Source organism: Coregonus lavaretus (genome assembly GCF_964263955.1).
Source record: "Coregonus lavaretus genome assembly, chromosome: 19".
In the NCBI taxonomy this organism is placed as follows: domain Eukaryota; kingdom Metazoa; phylum Chordata; class Actinopteri; order Salmoniformes; family Salmonidae; genus Coregonus; species Coregonus lavaretus.
Window position 1 is genome coordinate 38,067,350 of NC_140006.1, and position 22,485 is coordinate 38,089,834.

At 42.6% G+C, this 22,485-nt stretch overlaps 1 protein-coding gene across 1 annotated transcript in view; it reads right to left on the minus strand.

The window, feature by feature from the left end:
- The window catches only part of LOC311146397 (serine/threonine-protein kinase N2-like), a 38,814-nt gene that overhangs the window by 12,414 nt on the left and 3,915 nt on the right, over window positions 1-22,485 (minus strand). Inside the window, exons 2-15 of the mRNA XM_084182898.1 lie at window positions 12,261-12,561; window positions 7,487-7,641; window positions 6,463-6,592; window positions 6,069-6,214; window positions 5,438-5,651; window positions 4,951-5,136; window positions 4,414-4,523; window positions 4,019-4,162; window positions 3,750-3,825; window positions 3,217-3,361; window positions 2,931-3,069; window positions 2,483-2,625; window positions 1,850-1,925; window positions 1,102-1,193 (exon numbers count right to left, since the gene is read on the minus strand). Coding sequence (XP_084039024.1) covers window positions 1,102-1,193; window positions 1,850-1,925; window positions 2,483-2,625; window positions 2,931-3,069; window positions 3,217-3,361; window positions 3,750-3,825; window positions 4,019-4,162; window positions 4,414-4,523; window positions 4,951-5,136; window positions 5,438-5,651; window positions 6,069-6,214; window positions 6,463-6,592; window positions 7,487-7,641; window positions 12,261-12,561 — 2,057 coding nt within the window. The remainder of the gene's footprint in view (window positions 1-1,101; window positions 1,194-1,849; window positions 1,926-2,482; window positions 2,626-2,930; window positions 3,070-3,216; window positions 3,362-3,749; window positions 3,826-4,018; window positions 4,163-4,413; window positions 4,524-4,950; window positions 5,137-5,437; window positions 5,652-6,068; window positions 6,215-6,462; window positions 6,593-7,486; window positions 7,642-12,260; window positions 12,562-22,485) is intronic.

Below are 22,485 nucleotides of genomic sequence, written 5' to 3' on the forward strand. Positions count from 1 at the left end.
ATGACATCTATAGCTCACCTTTCTATGTGAAAGACACATCTATAGCTCACCTTTCTATGTGAATGACACATCTATAGCTCACCTTTCTATGTGAATGACACATCTATAGCTCACCTTTCTATGTGAAAGACACATCTATAGCTCACCTTTCTATGTGAAATACACATCTATAGCTCACCTTTCTATGTGAATGACACATCTATAGCTCACCTTTCTATGTGAAAGACACATCTATAGCTCACCTTTCTATGTGAAAGACACATCTATAGCTCACCTTTCTATGTGAATGACACATCTATAGCTCACCTTTCTATGTGAATGACACATCTATAGCTCACCTTTCTATGTGAAAGACATCTATAGCTCACCTTTCTATGTGAATGACACATCTATAGCTCACCTTTCTATGTGAAAGACAATAATAGCTCACCTTTCTATGAGAATGACACATATATAGCTCACCTTTCTATGTGAATGACACATCTATAGCTCACCTTTCTATGTGAAAGACAATAATAGCTCACCTTTCTATGAGAATGACACATATATAGCTCACCTTTCTATGTGAATGACACATCTATAGCTCACCTTTCTATGTGAAAGACATCTATAGCTCACCTTTCTATGAGAATGACACATCTATAGCTCACCTTTCTATGTGAAAGACACATCTATAGCTCACCTTTCTATGTGAAAGACATCTATAGCTCACCTTTCTATGAGAATGACACATCTATAGCTCACCTTTCTATGTGAATGACACATCTATAGCTCACCTTTCTATGTGAAAGACATCTATAGCTCACCTTTCTATGTGAATGACACATCTATAGCTCACCTTTCTATGTGAATGACACATCTATAGCTCACCTTTCTATGAGAATGACACATCTATAGCTCACCTTTCTATGTGAATTTGGTCCGTTTGCGCACAAAGCTACATATTGCGCCCATATAAATGGACTTTCTTTTTGCGCGTAGTCAACTCTGAACTGAATAACCTGGTTGAAAAAGGTAAACTGTTCTGCTCAGCAAACAAATGGTTAAAAAGACATCAGTATCTGGCCTACTTGGTTGAAGTGCACAGGTTGAGCCCCTTACCTGTCCACCTCATCACGAGCCACAATGTCTCCTTTCTTCAGGGCTTTGATGGCAAACATCTCTCCCATGCTTTTATACTCGGCTAACAATACCTGTATGGAGTGAGGGAAGAGAGGAGACATTTTAGGAAGGCTGGGTTGAGTTTTTCAGTAAGAGCACATTTCTCTAGAGCAGGGTTTCCCAAACTCGGTCCTGGGCAGGCGCCACCTGTGAGACACCACCCCAGCCCCCGAGGACTGGAGCTGCCAGCCGTTCTCCAGGAACAGGGTTGGAGCAAAAACCTACAGGAGGGTAGCTCTCCAGGAACAGGGTTGGAGTGAAAACCTACAGGAGGGTAGCTCTCCAGGAACAGGCTTCGAGTGAACACCTACAGGAGGGTAGCTCTCCAGGAACAGGGTTGGAGTGAAAACCTACAGGAGGGTAGCTCTCCATGAACAGGGTTGGAGCAAAAACCTACAGGAGGGTAGCTCTCCAGGAACAGGGTTGGAGTGAAAACCTACATGAGGTTAGCGCTCCAGGAACAGGGTTGGAAAAGTAAACCTACAGGAGGGTAGCTCTCCAGGAACAGGGTTGGAGTGAAAACCTACAGGAGGGTAGCTCTCCAGGAACAGGGTTGGAAAAGTAAACCTACAGGAGGGTAGCTCTCCAGGAACAGGGTTGGAAAGTAAACCTACAGAAGGGTAACTCTCCAGGAACAGGGTTGGAGAGCCCTGGAATCGAGAAATGGGTTTGGGTGTGTGCCACGTACCTTTCCAAAATGACCACGGCCAAGGACTGCAACACATTTGAAGTCTCTGAGACTAAACTGAAATTGTTCTTCTTCCCTGGAAATGGAGGTAGATGTACATTAGATATCATATATTCAATGGAAAAATACAAAGACAAACTATTGGGGTCCAGTGTGGCTCAGTTGGTAGAGCATGGTGGTTGCAACACCAGGATTCTGGGTTAGATTCCCACGGAGGATCATAACGGGGGGAAAAAAACTCTGAAAATGTATCACTACTGTAAGTCGCTCTGGATAAGAGTGTCTGCTAAATGACTAAAATGTAAAAAAATAAGTATTACTTTCAATAAGATAATAACCAATCAATTAAGAGGTAAAAACATGCACTTTCTCATGGAAGTTGGGAACAATACACTGCCCCCAATAAACTAATTATAACCAATCAATCAAAAACAAACATCTGTTAAAAGTGTGTCATGAATGCATCATTTTCTCCAGAAAATGTCCTCAAACAGTTAAAACAATATTTGAGTCGCTTCAGCCTATTTGAGAGGCACAGAATTGCTGATCTTGAGCTCATAAAGAGTAATTATTTGTAAATCAGTGATTCTGCGCAGTCCAACTGCAATCATGTCCTTTCTCAGTGAGCCCTACCGTATCTCCTTCTGTATGGCTGTGAGCTCCAGGTCTGGAGGCTGGATCTCCTGCTCTACTACCTTGTCTAGTCGGTCTAGGTCCGACGACTTCACCGCTATGCTGTTCCTCTTGTTCAGGAAGTCAAACGATGCCAGGGCGTCCTGCAACGGCAGAACACACTTTTTAGGAGGATGGGGCAGTGTGGTTGTGTTCAGTATGGCACAATGTAGCAAAATGTTTTGCAACGGAAAAAGTTGAGTTGGGATTCAGGCAGTACATCCCCGTTTCAAAACGTTTTCATTGAACATGACCCAGGTTTCCATTGACCGTTTTTGTATGTTTTAATTTGCTTGAACTGGGATGACCATTCCCACTATCATAACCATTATCATAACCATTATCGTATATGACTACATGTGCACTACTTCCTCTATCAGGCATCTCCATGGTAACCCCATGTCTGTACCTGTACTTCCTCCTTGTCGGGCAGTTTGTTGTCCTGTGCCAGTGGTTCTCTGATGCCAGCGGGTACAGGGTAGTGCTTGGGTCCCGGGGTGGGCTCTTTGTCAAAGTCCAGCTTGGTCACCAACGGTTCACTAATGGCACTGGAAAGAAAGGTGCCACATCTTAATGAGAGAGTCTACAGACTGTGTATGTGTGAAGATGTTAGGAAGGTCTCTGGCATTTGTGACAGTGTGTGTGTGTGTGTGTATACAAGCAACAGTGTGAATTCATGCCTGTTTTATATATACCTGGTGGGTGTTGGAGATCCCGGCAGACTGCTGGGCCCGGTCTCAGGCACCTGTGGGCTGCTACCGGTTGGTATGGCCCTCCTGACCAGGCGGCCCCAGGTGGCGATGTTGATGTTCATTTGAGGAGCACGCAGGAACGTCTTCCCTGAGGAGGGACACAGGATATAGGTCAGTGACACACTAACCTCCTTAACACCGGTCACAAAGCCAGACGGGGAACACTAATCCTCACAACACCCCTACAGACCTTATGACCGGGGGTGATCATGGAGATAATATGGGTCATGGAGACCACTATTTGACTACCCTTTATTTAGTGGAAGAGACATAATTAAACCGTCCAAAGAGGACAATAAATAATGTCCTGAAAACCAAAGCAGATACGTGATATCTCAGACTAATTTACATTTCATTTGGAATTAATGAATATGTTCCATAAAAAACATGTCAAGTTTTTCTCCTGTTGAGTATGAAGTAAATTGTATTCTGCTTTGGCCTCTATTTTTGTGTTTTCTCAGAAAATGACGAGTTACCTTGCTGCTTTGAGAATATCTTTTTTTGTCTCTGCAGTTTGGGTCGCCGCTCAATGACAGGGGTGAAAAATGTGACCTGAATAAAAATCCATAGTTTGGAGGAGACATACAGGACAACAAAGCAAACAGACTTCATCATTAGGGCAAGCAAGGAAAACATTTAAAACCGCTAGCACCGAAAACTAAAATGAGCATCTCTTATTGGACTTGTCCAGATAGTCCCCTTCAGTTCATGAACACAACCCTGGTGTAGTATCAAAGTGGGATACCTCTGCGAACAGGGTTCCCTGGGGCTCCAGGTAGAGACACATGCCATGACGCTGGTTGTCCAGGAAGTCCTCCAGTCGCAGGAACTTGACGGCACACAGCGAGCGCCAGTCTCTCCAGTACACCGAGATCTCCAGCTCACGAGACTGCAGGTCAAACAATGCACACAAGGTCAAGCGCACAAGGTCAAGCGCACACACACACACAAGCAAAGTCAAGTATTCATAGGGCAACATTTTCGTGGTGCATTGTGATTTAATTTGGAGGCGATTATTTAACTAGAGTCTGGTGAACTGAGGAATGCATAATAGTCTTCTCCTTATAACACATATTGTTGTAGAAAACACCTACATTAAACTGGCTGCCAGATAATGAGGTTTGTGTGTGTGTGTGGTACCCTGTCCAGCTCCAGTGTAAACTTCTGATCCCAGGACTGGTTACTAACAGGTCTCCAGTTGGTTTGTCCCACCACTGTATTGTCCAGCTTCAGCACAGCACTGATTTCATCTGGAGAGTAACGCAAAGATTGAATACCATTTCCTGCCCAAAATGTACATATTACAGTTCATACATGACATTACATTTAAATGAACATGGTGTTCTTCCTTTAGGATACACTACATATAGAGTGCAGTTGTTTCTGTATATTTATAGCTCTGCTACAACCCATGCTCTCAAGCAGAAGGGATGATGGCAGGGGTAATCAGTCACTGGACAGGTTTCAGGTTTCTCCAATGTGCTTTTGTCAAGTGTGTATATGGCTGTGTCTGAAAATGGGCCCTGGTCAGAAATAGTGCCATTTCAGACAACTATGTATAAATATTTTACATAGTAAATCCTTGGATTTCTGATTGTGACAAAAAAAGTTATCAATGGATTAAGTTATTGATCGAGGGCTGATAGTAGGAGAGAATGCTGGTGTTAGGAAACTCACTGGAGAGGTCTTCACTCTTGGAGAGGTTCCGTGCGCTGGCACCTCGGTTGCGGTTCCCCCGGCTCATGAAGGAGGAGCGGGTCTCGCTGGGGCTCCAGCAAGGCAGCGGCACGGAACCGGCTTTGGAACGACCCGGAACGTTCTCCAGCAGGTCCTGGCAGCCCATGAGCCTGACGTCTAACGTGCCTGTGGGAGACGAGAGATTTTTATCATAAAGTGATAGATTTTATAAGGCCAGGCAAAGCACAGTACTACAGCAATACTGTCTTGATATATTGGTAACTGCATACTTTTTTAAAGACTGAAATCCCAAAATGCCAGTACATAAAAGGCTAGAACTTGAGATCTTTGTAAGTCAAGTTTTCGCACAAATCTTCCATTGACATGATTAACAGGTGCATATCTCAAGTTAAGATTCAGCCCTACATTCAGAGGTTTTTACAGTAGGCAACTGGTGACCACTGCTGTGGGATATGGGCGCTTTTACCTGTGAGTGCGGCGGGCTTGGCCACGGTGCTGTACTGGTTCTGGGTGGAGATGATGCTGGAGCGCGGGCTGAGGGCGGGCGAGGCCATGAGGGACAGCTCCTGCACGATGCTGCTGCTGCGAGGGTGGTTCTTGGGCAGCTCACTCAGCCTCTGCTCCAGGGAATACTTGAGCAGGTCCAGCTTCTGACTGGACTCGTTAAAGCGGGCCTGGGCCTGGGGAGAACAGCAAGGTCAAGGGTCAAAACAGGGGCATCTTCACGAAATGGGTGAAAACTCAGAAGGTACTCATTTTATTGTTTTCGACTTGTAAATATGTTTGCTCTCATACTGATCCAGCAAAAAACAAGTTTACAGACAGAAAGGGGATTTTGTATACTTTAGTTTGTCCAACAGGCACGCCCAGACATTTTGAAAGCGTTTGCTCCCATTTTGGGCATAAGTTTGTTGAGCAGTGAGTTGACTAAGGGTTTAGGAATAGCTTTCGAAAAATATTTTTTGTCTAGTTGTTTATGGGGCCAGGGTAGGAGTGCTGATCTAGGACCAGTTTAGCCTTTTAGATCCTAATTATATAGACGGGGGGGACCTGATCCTAGATCAGCACTCCTACTCAACTAGGGTTGTGGTCTGTACCTCTGAGTGTGCCCTCTTCTCCGTGACCTTGCCAGAGCCCAGGAGCTTCATGACGTTCTTGGCGCCCTCGGCCACGGCTGACTCTATCCTGGCGTGGTGACACAGCTCCTCCACCCGTAGGTCCAACGGGCTGATGATGGGCTTGGCTGGAGGAAGAGGACCTTGTTAGAGAGACTATCAGGGTGTTTGAGGAGAGGAGGTGCAAAATCCCTCATCTGGATCACACAGTGAGTAGTTATTTAGGATGGAAGGTAATTTGTGAATCCACTGTGTGTGTGTGTGTGTGTGTGTGTGTGTGTGTGTGTGTGTCTCTCTCCATATGTGTCAAAGGGGATAACACAGAACAGGAGGCCACGGCCAGAATGAGTCACAGGCAGGTGTGTGTGTGTCTCACCCATGACGTCATTGTTATCGAAGCTCAACTCGCTGGCCTGGCTGCCTTTGAGGATCTGCATCCTGATGAACTCAATCTTCGTCTTGCTGTCCTGCAGCATCTGTTGAGCAGTCGCTAGCAATTTCCGGTCCTGAGCAGAAAGTAAAGACCAAAAAAAAACAAATCATCACCAACAGGTATATATAGGCGTCTATAATTAAGGTAACTAACTGGACGTTGTGACATTGATCAACATCTGATCAAAACAGCATTTCTTCCTGAAAATTCATGAGTATAAGAACACAAAACACCTGACCCAAATTCCGCATCATACTTCAGACAGAATGTGTGTGTCTGTGTGTGTGTGGGTTACCCAATCCGAACAAGGTCTCGTCAAATCATGACCTTAAGTGGAGCAAAAGTTTTCAATGAACTCATGGAAAAAGTTATTCACCTCAGGCAAAAGTAGAATGTCATTGTGTTATCGGTGACCCTCGAGTTGATGCACGCACACACTGGCCCGTGGAGTAAACTAGTCGACTCCACCCAGAATTCCTCTGGTGGCGGAGCGCGCTATGCTATGCCGTGCCGGCGTAGAGGGCAGGAAAGGCTTCCGTCTGACAGGCATTTCCTGGCTGACATCATCAGGCCATGCTATTTCCCACAGGATGGTGCCACTTTCTCCAGGCGCTCCAGCATGGGAGCGCTGACCGGGGGTTGCCAACATTCCATACCTTGATATTATACAGTGCTCACAGAGTCAGCTATGGCTGATTTTAGCAATGGGCACCTTAGCGAATAGAACTCAGCTAATACGCCATAGCTTGCATTAAATGCTGTGGCTAGTAGGTAGCACTGAGGTTGCTAACATTCCATACCTTAGCGCTAACATCCCTACTGTATTAGTGCTGTATGATATTAGCTGAATTCATCCGCATTCTACACCTTAGCAACCAGTGCAGAGCTAAATAAGGCCTGCTAATACTCTGCTAATATTTGTACTGCTAATTATTGTTTATGCTGGTCAAGAGGTCAGTGGGCGTACCTTGGAAGAGCCATTGGAGTACATCTGGATCATATTCTCCGCCCCTTGTTTGACCTTCAGCTCAATGTCGTTCTGCTTCTTCAGGGCGGCCAGGCGGCTGCTGCTGGTGCACATCCTTGCTTCGCTAGCTGGGGTGTCCGGGGTCAAAGGGCACTCTAGAAACAAAGGTAGAAGATCGGAAGGGAAGATATGAAGCTTGGATATTAAAACCATTAAAGCTCTTACAATACAACAATAAAGTTTGCATGTTCATTAGCTACAACATTCAAAGACTTGTATGAAGGGAGGTCTTCGAGTTGGCCATAATGCATTTCTCATCTTGTTCAATGCAGCCATATTGATCTGGTTGTCGTTTACCATCTACAACAAAGCAATTAGTGTAAAAACAGAAGGCCTGTTGGCAGGGATGGAATTTAAGGATTTTGGACACTGGCCAGCAAACTGAAATCTTTACTAGCCCAGGTCGAAAATCTGTGCCATGGGATATTTGAAAATAGTAACATTTCACTATCCCACGGGCTAGTTGGGCACATTTTCTACCAGCCCAGTCTGAAAAGTAATTTACATCCCTGTCTGTTGGTATGAAAACTATTGAAGACGGGGAATTCTTGTTTGTACACTAGATGCTTTACTAAAATGCCCTGAAAAGTTGGGATTTCTGTTCCAAACAGCACAGAAGTTAGGGGAACCCTGTAGCAGTCTCTGGAGAAAAACAAGCATGAACTTGCTAAACACTGGATGTGACGTTCCTGTACATGCAAATATGACATGCACATTTATGGTATGACTGACAGTCCCTTGTTGCTTTAAGCCGGGGTCGTGTTCATTAGGCACAAAACAGAAGAAAATGGACGAACACGTCAAACACACCTGAAGGTGTCCAATAAGAAACGCTCAAGTTCATTTTCCATTGCAAAGCGTTTTGCTACGGTTTTGCCACCCAGGAACTCCATGCTCTTGTCCTGCCCCAGGGGCTATTGTGTCTGGTGCAGCATGCACAGCCCCCTCCTTCCCTCCAAAAACAAAACGTGCTGAGCTCACTGCTTTTTGTGCCTGGGTTGAACCCCTCCTCACCACTACACCCCGAGACGAGTACTGAGCAAACGCTTGCTTCTTCACACACAGGTGGGAAAAACTCTGCCTGACTGACTTATACTGTCTCTTACCGTCATCTTGGTGACAGTTTGAGGTAAACTGTGCTCTTACTTTGAGGGCTAGATTTAATTTCAATTTACAGTTAAATTAGAACTGAGAAATAAAAAGGTCTAATCAAAATGTGAAAATGTGGAATTGACTTGATTCCACAGCGTCACATCCCACCTGCAATGCTACACCAAAATGCAGTGGAGGCTGCTGAGGGGAGGACGGCTCACAATAATGGCTGGAACGTAGCAAATGGAATGGCATCAAACACATAGAAACCATGTTTGATGTATTTGATAGCATTCCACATATTCCGCTCCAGCCATTACCACGAGCCCGTCCTCCCCAATTAAGGTGTCACCATCCTCCTGTGCTGAAATGGCACCACAGCTGACCAACATATGCCACCGCTAACTAGCTCTAGGCCTATACCCAGTCAACAGCGCTAACCACAGTTAGCATTCAAGTATCACACACCACTTTAGCGTGAGAAGCACATCCTGTTAAACATCGGTGTCTCTGGAGACGCCTCAGAAGGTCACCGATTCATTCAAACATAGTCTAATTATTAATTTAATCAGCCATTAACCGGGGCAGTGCATCTCTGTGGTTGATCTAAATGGGGGATATGAAGGAGAGTACGTCAGGTTGCTCTAGGCAGCACCAGTCATAAAGTCGTCTGCTAAATTAGCGTTATTGAGAGAGATTATGGGTCCGCAAGATTCCTCCGACAATATGATTGAACTGTGTTCAAGCTCAGATAGACAGAGGGTCAGCAGATGCAAATATAAACGGTGGATACTCAGCTATGTTGTGTGTGTCTGTGTGTGTGTGTGTAATGTATTGTAGTCCTAACTAACTTTCAATTATTTGTGTGTGTGTGTGTGTGTGTATGTATGTGTATATCCATGTGTATCCGTGTGTTTGTATGAGTGTGTGTGTGCCTGTGAGCCAGGGCTTCCCTCGAGAAGAGAGGGGTTTGGTCGGGGTCAGGACGAGCCAAGCAGTCAAGGGCCTTCTCCTCCACACAGCCCCCGCTGGACCAGCAGACAGCTGAGCCATTGAATATGGTCCCATGTGGCTCAGTTGGTAGAGCATGGCGCTTGCAACGCCAGGGTTGTGAGTTCGTTTCCCACGGGGATCCAGCACAAAAAGTATGAACATGTATGCACTCACTACTGTAAGTCGCTCTGGATAAGAGCGTCTGCTAAATGACAAATGTAAAAAACTAAAATGAATATCAAGCAGGGTGATGTCACTCCTGGAGCGCTGACAGGGGAACCCTCCCCTGGCCCAATGTCTGATCCCAGGTCAGCCACACATAGGGGAGAATGCGACACATACAGTGACATCCTTATTTAACAACTGACCTAAGACTTGTTTCGTTAAGGCTGGGAGTGAAGAAAGGGGGAGGTGATCTGACATCAGTTGTGGAGGGCAGAAGTTAAGCAGACCCCCCCCCCGTTGCTCTAGAACTTGGCTTGAGGTCAGTTCCCACATCCGCAACATTCCACTGGCCATGCGTCATTGAACAAAACACCTTCCTCATCAGATAAGGGTTCAATGTGTCAGGCTAAATTTGTTCCCACTTAAAGATGCATTATAAAGGTTTTGTATCATTTCAGCCAGAAGTTTTGAATGTAGCGCTCACGAGACAAAATGGGTCCCCAGAAATTGTGCAAAATTATGAACAACGTCATCCATTTTGTATGATATGTTACGTCCTAGCAAGTTTTTTAAATAAAAAATATGTTATGAATTCCAATTTGTACAATATGTTACGAATTTTTAAGTGCTTAAGATCCCGTTCAATATCTTTAAGACTACCATTACAGTGAGGGAAAAAAGTATTTGATCCCCTGCTGATTTTGTACGTTTGCCCACTAACAAAGAAATGATCAGTCTATAATTTGAATGGTAGGTTTATTTGAACAGTGAGAGACAGATTAACAACAAAAATATTCAGAAAAATGCATGTCAAAAATGTTATAAATTGATTTGCATTTTAATGAGAGAAATAAGTATTTGACCCCCTCTCAATCAGAAAGATTTCTGGCTCCCATGTGTCTTTTATACAGGTAACAAGCTGAGATTAGCTCTTAATCTCAGCTCGTTACCTGTATAAAAGACACCTGTCCACAGAAGCAATCAATCAATCAGATTCCAAACTCTCCACCATGGCCAAGGATGTCAGGGACAAGATTGTAGACCTACACAAGGCTGGAATGGGCTACAAGACCATCGCCAAGCAGCTTGGTGAGAAGGTGACAACAGTTGGTGCGATTATTCGTAAATGGAAGAAACACAAAAGAACTGTCAATCTCCCTCAGCCTGGGGCTCCATGCAAGATCTCACCTCGTGGAGTTGCAATGATCATGAGAACGGTGAGGAATCAGCCCAGAACTACATGGGATGATCTTGTCAATGATCTCAAGGCAGCTGGGACCATAGTCACCAAGAAAACAATTGGTAACACACTACGCCGTGAAGGACTGAAATCCTGCAGCGCCCGCAAGGTCCCCCTGCTCAAGAAAGCACATATACAGGCCCGTCTGAAGTATGCCAATGAACATCTGAATGATTCAGAGAACTGGGTGAAAGTGTTGTGGTCAGATGAGACCAAAATCGAGCTCTTTGGCATCAACTCAACTCGCCGTGTTTGGAGGAGGAGGAATGCTGCCTATGACCCCAAGAACACCATCCCCACCGTCAAACATGGAGGTGGAAACATTATGCTTTGGGGGTGTTTTTCTGCTAAGGGGACAGGACAACTTCACCGCATCAAAGGGACGATGGACGGGGCCATGTACCGTCAGATCTTGGGTGAGAACCTCCTTCCCTCAGCCAGGGCATTGAAAATGGGTCGTGGATGGGTATTCCAGCATGACAATGACCCAACACACATTTTTGACATGTGTTTTTCTGGATTTTTTTGTTGTTATTCTGTCTCTCACTGTTATAGACTGATTATGTCTTTGTCTGTGGGCAAACATACAAAATCAGCAGGGGATCAAATACTTTTTTCCCCTCACTGTACATATAGAAACCCACCCCCCTCCCATTTCCAATGTCTACGGAGTAGGAAATGCCATAGCACAGACAGACAAACCCATTCCATCTCACAATAAGGAATATGGAACGTATCAGTGTCAGCTCATAGAAGATGAGTCACCACAATAGAGCGCATTCATTGTGTGTGGGTCCTATTTGTGTATTCTGTGCATTTGTCATGCATTGTGTGGACTTGTGTTGCTGCTGTCAAATGTGTAATTATGTGCTGTATCATGTATTGAGTGTCCTTGTACCAAGACATACCACACCTGAAGTGAACTTGGGTACTGTATTCCACTTAATTCACTTTAGACTATGTGAAACATGACAGACGAGGGGGGAAAGCGTTCAGTACATACACCTCATATCAAAAGAACAGTTTCACATAGGCTACATCCCCTAAAGTTCCCAGTTTTTTCACAAAATCCCTGTTGAAGGATTCCCGAAATCCGGAGGGAATAAGCAGCGAGTGAATCCTCCAACTGGGGATCCTCCAACCAGGGATTTCTGAAAAACCTGGGAAAGTTTCAAGAGTTTGGCAACCCTAGTTACTCCCACGCACCATGAAAAATAGCCATACCTAGCAGGTCGTCGGGGTCCTTGACCACGATGTGGGCGTTGAGCTCCTGGAGCTCCTGGTGGAGCTCCTCCACCTTCTTGTTGGACTTCTTCAGCATATTGTCCACGTAGGCCAGGCTCTTCTTGTCCGTGGTGACCTTCCGCAAGTTCTCCGCACCCTCCTTGATCTTCAGCTCTTTGCGGATCTCGCGGCGGATCTGCTCCTTGATCTCGTCCAGCTTCTGCTGCACCATGGTGTCCGACAGGTCCAGATTGTGGCCCAGGCCCAGCCGCTCCGACACCAGCTGGCCCCTGGCGTCGCCCTGGAGGACAACGGAGAAAAGAGGTGGGGGTTAGGATTCATAAGGAAATGTAGGGCTGTCCCCGACTAAAAAAAAATCTTAGTCGACCAAGAGTCGTCTGTTCTTTCAACCAATCGATTTTTAAAAATATTTTTGTATATTAATTTTTTGGGGGGGTAGATCAGCTTTAATATTGCAGATAGATTGTAACTTAGGCCTCTACTTCATGCTTATACATAACTATATACATTTTATGCACACAGTCAATAATTATATTTTGTTTGTTTTTACTCCTGAACTTCCTCCGATCATTTTCATGATGTCCATCTGGTATGCCATATCTTTCTAACTGTGCTCTTTCACAAAAGCTCACAATATATAACTATATACTTATTATGGACACAGCATGTCTTACACTAGTTATCTTGTTGTTATTAGTTGTTGTTATTAGTCCCATCCTTCAGCTCCATTCAACACCTCCCATCTATCTCTTAACACCATCCATATTGGATTTCTATTTGCCATATATTTTTCAACTGTACTGTGATGTTTTACAAAAGTTCTGAACCTTTCTATTCTCATTGTTTCTACAGTTTGTGAATTGAAAATAAACATTTTTGCTAAAAGCATTATTATATTATTGATTGATTGACTATGACTTTTCAGATCACCCAGTAGTGCTATCTGCAGGGTCAGCTCCATGCAAATATTGCAATCCTTCAGCCATTCCTGGACCTGTGTCCAGAAACAAGCTACAAATGGACAGTACCAAAACAAATGATCTAATGATCCTGTCTCTTCACAGCCAAATCTGCAGAGCTGGGAAGATTGTATCCCCCATACAAATAACATTCTATTGGTAGCAAGAATTTTATATAATAATTTAAATTGAAAAATTCAAAGTTTTGAATCCGGCGTCGTTTTGCGTATCAGTTCATATACACTATGCCATGGAATCGGTACGTCAAAAATCTCTTCCCAACTATTTTGCAATCTATATGGGACGGCTGTCAATATTTTGGTCCTTAAATGAAACTGGTCAACTTTTTTATTTATCACAATTTTCTTTAACCAATTATGTTCTTTAATGCAAGGCCGACAGACAAGTTCCTTACTTTTTCCTCCTTCCACTTTCCTCTTCCATTTTTGCGGTAATGCTGCAATTATTTGGTTGTAATTTTGGGTAGAGCAGACATTTCCATATGTTTTTGTTAACTCCACCATTCCTACCGATAATATCATTTTCTTTTATCTAAAAAAATAAAATAAAAATTAAATCAATAATTATATTTGAGTTTAACCACAATATTTGTTGCAATATTTGTTCTGTCATTTCTGGAGGATTAAATTGAAATTGCAACCAACTTTCTATGGCTTGTTTTAGAAATAGTGATATTTGGGAGATTATTTCCTTTTCAAATACCTGAAAGTGAGGGGTTGTAATCTGAATAAAGGGAAAAAGTCCCTTCTTGAACATTGGGTGAGACAATCTTACTAGTTTGCTAGAGAACCAGTTCGGATTTAAGTATAATTTTTGTATGACTGAAGCTTTTAGTGATAGGTCTAATGCTTTAATATTTAATCATTTCTGTCCTCCGAATTCATATTCATTATATAAATAAGCCCTTTTAATTTTGTCTGGCTTGCCGTTCCAAATAAAATTGAATATTTTTTTCTCATAGAATTAAAAAAACTGTTCGCTAGGCGTAGGCAAGACTATAAGCAAATAGGTAAACTGGGATAATACTAAAGAGTTAATCAGGGTGATTTTTCCACAAATTGACAGGTATTTACCTTTCCATGGTAGCAAGATCTTATCTATTTTTGCTAACTTTCTATAAAAATGTATTGGAGTGAGATCATTTATTTCATTAGGGATATGTATTCCGAGTATATCCACATCACCATCAGACCATTTTATTGGTAAACTACATAATGTAAAAATTGTATTTTTTTGTGATCCAATACGTAATATAGTACATTTATCATAATTTGGTTGTAATCCAGAGAGGTTAGAAAATGTATCTAGATCCTCCATGAGGCAGTGGAGGGATTAAAGTTGTGGATTTAAAAGAAAACATGAATCATCAGAGTACAATGACACCTTTGTTTTTAAGCCCTGGATTTCTAATCCCTTGATATTATTGTTGGATCTGATTTTAATAGCTAACATCTTGATGGCAATAGTAAATAGATATGCCGATAGAGGACAACCTTGTTTCACTCCTCTTGACAGTTTAAAACTTTAGGAGAAATCGCCATTATTTACTATTTTACACCTAGTGTTACTATACATGATTTTAACGCAATTTATAAGAGATTGTCCAAAATTGAAATGCTCCAGGCATTTATATATAAACCCCAGTCGTACTTTATCAAATGCCTACTCGAAGTCTGCTATGAATAGTAGGCCTGGTTTCCCAGATTTTTCATAGTGTTCTATTATTTCCAGTACTTGCCTTATATTATCTCCAATGTATTGCCCATGTAAAAAACCTGTCTGATTAGAATGAATAATGTCCGACAATACCTTTTTAATTCTATGCGCTATACATTTTGCAATAATTTTTGCATCACAACACTGAAGTGTAAGGGGCCGCCAATTTTTTAAATGGACTGGATCTTTATATTTTCCACTTGTATCCTGTTTCAGTAATAATGAAATCAGACCTTCTTGAGTGTCTGATAATCTACCGTTTACATAGGAGTGGTTAAAACATTCTAATAACGGTCCTCTGAGTATATCAAAAAAGGTTTGGTATACCTCGACTGGTATGCCATCCAACCCTGGAGTTTTCCCGGACTTAAAGTCTTTAATTGTATCCAGAAGTTCCTCCTCTGTAATTTCACCAATCGATTGGTTGAAATGTTTAAACGTGTATTTTTATATAAACTCAGCAAAAAAATGAAACGTCCAGGACCCTGTCTTTCAAAGATAATTGGTAAAAATCCAAATAACTTCACAAATCTTCATTGTAAAGGGTTTAAACACCGTTTCCCATGCTTGTTCAATGAACCATAAACAATTAATGAACATGCAACTGTGGAAAGGTCGTTAAGACACTAACAGCTTACAGACGGTAGGCAATTAAGGTCACAGTTATGAAAACTTAGTACACTAAAGAGGCCTTTCTACTGACTCTGAAAAACACCAAAAGAAAAATGCCCAGGGTCCCTGCTCATCTGTGTGAACGTGCCGTAGGCATGCTGCAAGGAGGCATGAGGACTGCAGATGTGGCCAGGGCAATAAATTGCAATGTCTGTACTGTGAGATGCCGAAGAAAGCGCTACAGGGAGACAGGACGGACAGCTGATCGTCCTCGCAGTGGCAGACCACGTGTAACAACACCTGCACAGGATCGGTACATCTGAACATTACACCTACGGGACAGGTACAGGATGGCAACAACAACTGCCCGAGTTACACCAGGAATGCACAATCCTTCCATCAGTGTTCAGACTGTCCGCAATAGGCTGAGAGAGGCTGGACTGAGGGCTTGTAGGCCTGTTGTAAGGCAGGTCCTCACCAGACATCACCGGCAACAATGTCGCCTATGGGCACAAAACCCACCGTCGCTGGACCAGACAGGACTGGCAAAAAGTGCTCTTCACTGATGAGTCGCGGTTTTGTCTCACCAGGGGTGATAGTCGGATTTGCGTTTATCGTGAAAGGAATGAGCGTTACACCAAGGCCTGTACTCTGGAGCAGGATTGATTTGGAGGTGGAGGGTCCGTCATGGTCTGGGGCAGTGTGTCACAGCATCATAGGACTGAGCATGTTGTCATTGCAGGCAATCTCAACGCTGTGCGTTACAGGGAAGACATCCTCCTCCCTCACCTTCCTGCAGGCTCATCCTGACATGACCCTCCTGCATGACAATGCCACCAGCCATACTGATCGTTCTGTGCGTGATTTCCTGCAAGACAGGAATGTCAGTGTTCTGCCATGGCCAGCGAAGAGCCCGGATCTCAATCCCACTGAGCACGACTGGGACCTGTTGGATCGGAGGGTGAGGGCTAGGGCCATTCCCTCCAGAAATGTCAAGGGAACTTGCAGGTGCCTTGGTGGAAGAGTGGGGTAACATCTCACAGCAAGAACTGGCACATCTGGTGCAGTCCATGAGGAGGAGATGCACTGCAGTACTTAATGCAGCTGGTGGCCACACCAGATACTGACTGTTATTTTTGATTTTGACCCCCCCTTTGTTCAGGGACACATTATTCAATTTCTGTTCGTCACATGTCTGTGGAACTTGTTCCGTTTATGTCTCAGTTGTTGAATCTTGTTATGTTCATACAAATATTTACACATGTTAAGTTTGCTGAAAATAAACGCAGTTGACAGTGAGAGGACGTTTCTTTTTTTGCTGAGTTACATATATACACACACAGACACATTATATATATATATATATATATATATATATATATATATATATATATATATATATATATACACACACACACATACATATACATACATACATACATCCTATGTGTTTTAATCAAATCAACTATGTTCACTGAGCTTGTCTCATGCTTTAAGCACACTGTTTGATTAAATTATTAAGACACACAAATGACTAGAGGGAGTCCGACCAGCAATTGATTGATTGTGCCGGGCAGGGCTCAAACTTGCTGCGCTGTGTAAAAAAAAAGAGACAGCGAGTGACTGTGTGACTAGCAGCTGTTGTCTCTCTCTCCTCCCTGCTGCAGCGACCACCACAGAAAATCACGCTGTCCTTGCTGCTGAAGCTCCAACATAATTACAGTAATTTCTGACTGAAAAGTTCTGTTACCAAAATCCCTAATTTGTTTAGGAAAAACATTCCCTCAACCCTTGCTCTCTTTACGTGACACATGTATGCATTGCATGCACGTGACCAATAGGGCCTGACCTCTAGCATATCATAATCACATCAATAAACTGGTTATAACAAACTCTGAACATCGTAACAGCAAAATGGATGCAGAGGACCTGACAAATAAACTCGAAACGGGGGAATGTTTACTGGTTGCTCATGAGGTAAAGGGGAGGTCAGATATGTGTAATAAATGTGACTAGTTGTGGAAAATACTGGAGATCAAGAAAAAGAAGGTAAGGAGCAAGCGCTGCGTCATATTATGTGTGCTAAACAGGTGCAGTTAGATTACAATATACTTTTTCTGACCGTTTGGAACAATGTAAACAACACTAAATACATTCTAAGAGTACCAGACAGTCTGTTGTAAAAAATGTTTTAAAGCCTTTATTACAGCAAAGACTAACAGTCGCATTCATTCGTGAATGCAAATTCCAAAATGGAACGGTTTATTTATTGTTTAAGTTAATTATTCAAGGCTCACTTTATTTTAAAACTAAAACGCTTGATTGCATTTCAAAATCATGAATGACTCGTATGATTGATACAGTAGCCTATATAAGTATTGAAATATAGGCCTAAGTAAGTTACGGTATTAAGACTAAACAGGATGCGCTCTTTGGCCTACAGCTCAATGGTGGTTATATAAGGCTGCTATACTAAGCCTACTAATGATAATGACATCACTTATTATTATGATGATCATAATAATAACAACAACAATAAGGAGATCAAGAAAAAGCGTTATTATTATTATTATCATGAATATAATTTCGGACAATTTGGAAGTGTAAACACTAAATAAATTATAAATAATACCAGAGGCGCTGTTCTAACAAAGTAAAGATTAAAAACATCCACATTTGTGAAATTGTTTACTTGACATGTGGTTGCCTGAGGCTTGGTGCTCATGGAATCACTAGGCTATTAAACAAACACTCAAACCGGCAACAGAAGCAGGATATGTCTTATTTCTGTAGATATATATGGATGATTTATAAAGCCAGGCACGTTTAACAGTTAGGATATTGATTATAGACCTAATTAAGTTGGGGTTTCCTCTCTCCTCACTTTTCTCAGACAATAAGGCAAGGGCTGTTTTCTCGTCTCCTCATTCTGCTGCTGCCTCCGCCGCATTGTTCTCAACACCAATATGCTGGTTAACTTTGCTATTATGCACATAGCGACGTGGTCTATGAAAAGGCGCCAATTCAACAGCACACTGATGTGTTTCAGAACAGCCAACAGCGAGCACTATCCAATGCGGTAGAAAGCGCATTTGTTATTAAATAATATTTGTATTGGTGTTGCACCATTGTTCTTATGTAATATATACAATTTCAGTTGCACGTCTTAGAGTGATTGACTGTACCATCCCCATGGGCTCCACATTGGATTAGTCCACTCAGACAGGCGCGAATCAGACAGGTGTCACACACACACACACACACACACACACACACACACACACACACACACACACACACACACACACACACACACACACACACACACATAGTACCAGTCAAAAGTTTGGACATACCTACTCATTCAAGGCTTTTTCTTTATTTTTACTATTTTCTACATTGTAGAACAATAGTGAAGACATCGAAACTATGAAATAACACATATGGAATCATGTATAACCAAGGCAAAGGGTGGCTATTTGAAGAATCTCAAATATAAAATATTTTGATTTGTTTAACACTTTTTTGGTTACTACATGATTCCATATGTGTTATTTCATAGTTTTGATGTCTTCACTATTATTCTACAATGTAGAAAATAGTAAAAATAAAGAAAAACCCTTGAATGAGTAGGTGTGTCCAAACTTTTGACTGGTACTGTGTATATTTTATTTTTGCTAGTGCTCGACTAAAGAAATCTGGGTCGACCAACAGCCTATCGACCAAACAATCGACCAGTCAACTAAATGGGGTCAGCCCTAAGGAACTGTCATGCAGAATACTATATAAAGGATCTGGAGGGCAAAAAGGTTATACCACATTTGGCGAAGCACCAGATAAGGACCCTTTGTATCACGATCACCCTTTATGCAGGCTAGTTAGTATGACTTTGCTAACAAATTATTTAAGCATCTATAAAGTGTTTAGGAATACTTTATTAATGCTTTATAAAAGTTGTAGTTTGTATACAGTGGGACCCATTTAATTGTTTCAGCCTGTAGCACCATCTGAGGCGCAACAGGAAGCCTGTTAGACCTACAAATCTCTCTGTAAACGCTACTTTCAATTATAATTTCTCAAGAATAACTTGATACAAATACAGGCTTATGTCACACTTTTTAGCACACTTTTCTTTCTTTTAACTTTAGGGAAAATAGAATAGGCCTATAATGGACAATTTCATTCCATTACACTCGGGATGAACCCATTGCTAGAACTTCTGTATAATATTTATTTCAAATTGTAGCCTAAAACATAAATATAAAAGTACGCTCCCCCTGACATAGTGAAACCATAAAAAGCTTAAGGCACTTGAACTGAGCTTAGCCTACTCCTCCATTCATAGACAAGGCACAATGAACCCACAACACCAGACCATCTATCTACACCCCATGTTGCATTCAACCAACACAGTGACATAATCCACACATGGGTGTTTTACAATTCCTACAGTGGCTACCGGCTACACAAATCTAAGTTCCTTACCATCACATGATCCATTTCCATCAGCCTTGTCTCCATTGCATCGTCCACGCATTTTTTAAACTTCTGCTTTGTTCTTCCTCTCATAACAAAAAAACAAAAGTAAAGTTCACCCTTTTCTAAAAACAGTTTGGCCTAAACCGTCTGAGGAAGGGGCAGTCAAATCCTGTTTAGCCTCTCGCTCTGTGAGGTCACATGAGACGAGAAAAGGACCTAATCTCACGCCGGGGAGCGAGTGGCGTCTTAAAATAAACTTTGGTTAAAAAAATGGCCTCCCCCGTGGAGCGACGTGTGGGGGAGTAAGAGGAGACTTTTCAGTTGTGTCAGGCTAAATTTGTTCCCACTTAAAGATGCATTATAAAAGGTTTTGTATCATTTCAGCCAGTAGTTTTGAATGTAGCGCTCACGAGACAAAATGGGTCCCCGAAAATTGAAAAGCCTCCTCTCTTAGCAGCTCCATGTAAATGGCTACTTCTAAGGTTGAGATTGGGAGCCTTGGAAAGAGTTTGTAACGCAACACTGTACACATCTTTTAGTAGTTAATTAATCAGTATTTGGCCAATTAAAGAATCGAATTCACTACTTCGGTGACGCAAGCAACCGCCATGTTTCAACCAACTGAGCCAATGGAATAACATATGGTGCTTTGGAGCTGTTGTATTTGAGTCAAAGTAGCCTACATTTATTTTTCCCTAACTGCTATGCTCTTATTGACCCCGTCATAGAGTAAAACAACTAGGCTTAGTGTGTGTTTGAGATTAGACTGCACGGTGGTTCCCTGTTCTGGGTGGCTAAACCTCCTCTAGTTTAAACTCCACCATATCCTCCTATATAGGTGCTTTACAGAGGAAGTATGCATCAGCCTATACAGTGAGGGAAAAAAGTATTTGATCCCCTGCTGATGTTGTACGTTTGCCCACTGACAAAGAAATGATCAGTCTATAATTTTAATGGTAGGTTTATTTGAACAGTGAGAGACAGAAAACACACAAAAAATCAAGAAAAACGCATGTAAAAAATGTTATAAATTGATTTGCATTTTAATGAGGGAAATAAGTATTCGACCCCCTCTCAATCAGAAAGATTTCTGGCTCCCAGGTGTCTTTTATACAGGTAACGATCTGAGATTAGGAGAACACTCTTAAAGGGAGTGCTCCTAATCTCAGTTTGTTACCTGTATAAAAGACACCTGTCCACAGAAGCAATCAATCAATCAGATTCCAAACTCTCCATCATGGCCAAGACCAAAGAGCTCTCCAAGAATGTCAGGGACAAGATTGTAGACCTACACAAGGCTGGAATGGGCTACAAGACCATCGCCAAGCAGCTTGGTGAGAAGGTGACAACAGTTGGTGCGATTATTCACAAATGGAAGAAACACAAAAGACTGTCAATCTCCCTCGGCCTGGGGCTCCATGCAAGATCTCACCTTGTGGAGTTGCAATGATCATGAGAACGGTGAGGAATCAGCCCAGAAAAACACGGGAGGATCTTGTCAATGATCTCAAGGCAGCTGGGACCATAGTCACCAAGACAACAATTGGTAACACACTACGCCGTGAAGGATTGAAATCCTGCAGCGCCCGCAAGGTCCCCCTGCTCAAGAAAGCACATATACAGGCCCGTCTGAAGTTTGCCAATGAACATCTGAATGATTCAGAGGAGAACTGGGTGAAAGTGTTGTGGTCAGATGAGACCAAAATCGAGCTCTTTGGCATCAATTCAACTCACCTTGTTTGGAGGAACACCATCCCCACCGTCAAACATGGAGGTGGAAACATTATGCTTTGGGGGTGTTTTTCTGCTAAGGGGACAGGACAACTTCACCGCATCAAAGGGACGATGGACAGGGCCATGTACCGTCAAATCTTGGGTGAGAACCTCCTTCCCTCAGCCAGGGCATTGAAAATGGGTCGTGGATGGGTATTCTAGCATGACAATGACCCAAAACACACAGCCAAGGCAACAAAGGATTGGCTCAAGAAGAAGCACATTAAGGTCCTGGAGTGGCCTAGCCAGTCTCCAGACCTTAATCTCATAGAAAATCTGTGGAGGGAGCTGAAGGTTCGAGTTGCCAAACGTCAGCCTCGAAACCTTAATGACTTGTAGAAGATCTGCAAATAGGAGTGGGACAAAATCCCTCCTGAGATGTGTGCAAACCTGGTGGCCAACTACAAGAAACATCTAACCTCTGTGATTGCCAACAAGGGTTTTGCCACCAAGTACTAAGTCATGTTTTGCAGAGGGGTCAAATACTTATTTCCCTCATTAAAATGCAAATCAATTCATAACATTTTTGACATGCGTTTTTCTGGATTTATTTGTTGTTATTCTGTCTCTCACTGTTCAAATAAACCTACCATTAAAATTATAGACTGATCATTTCTTTGTCAGTGGGCAAACATACAAAATCA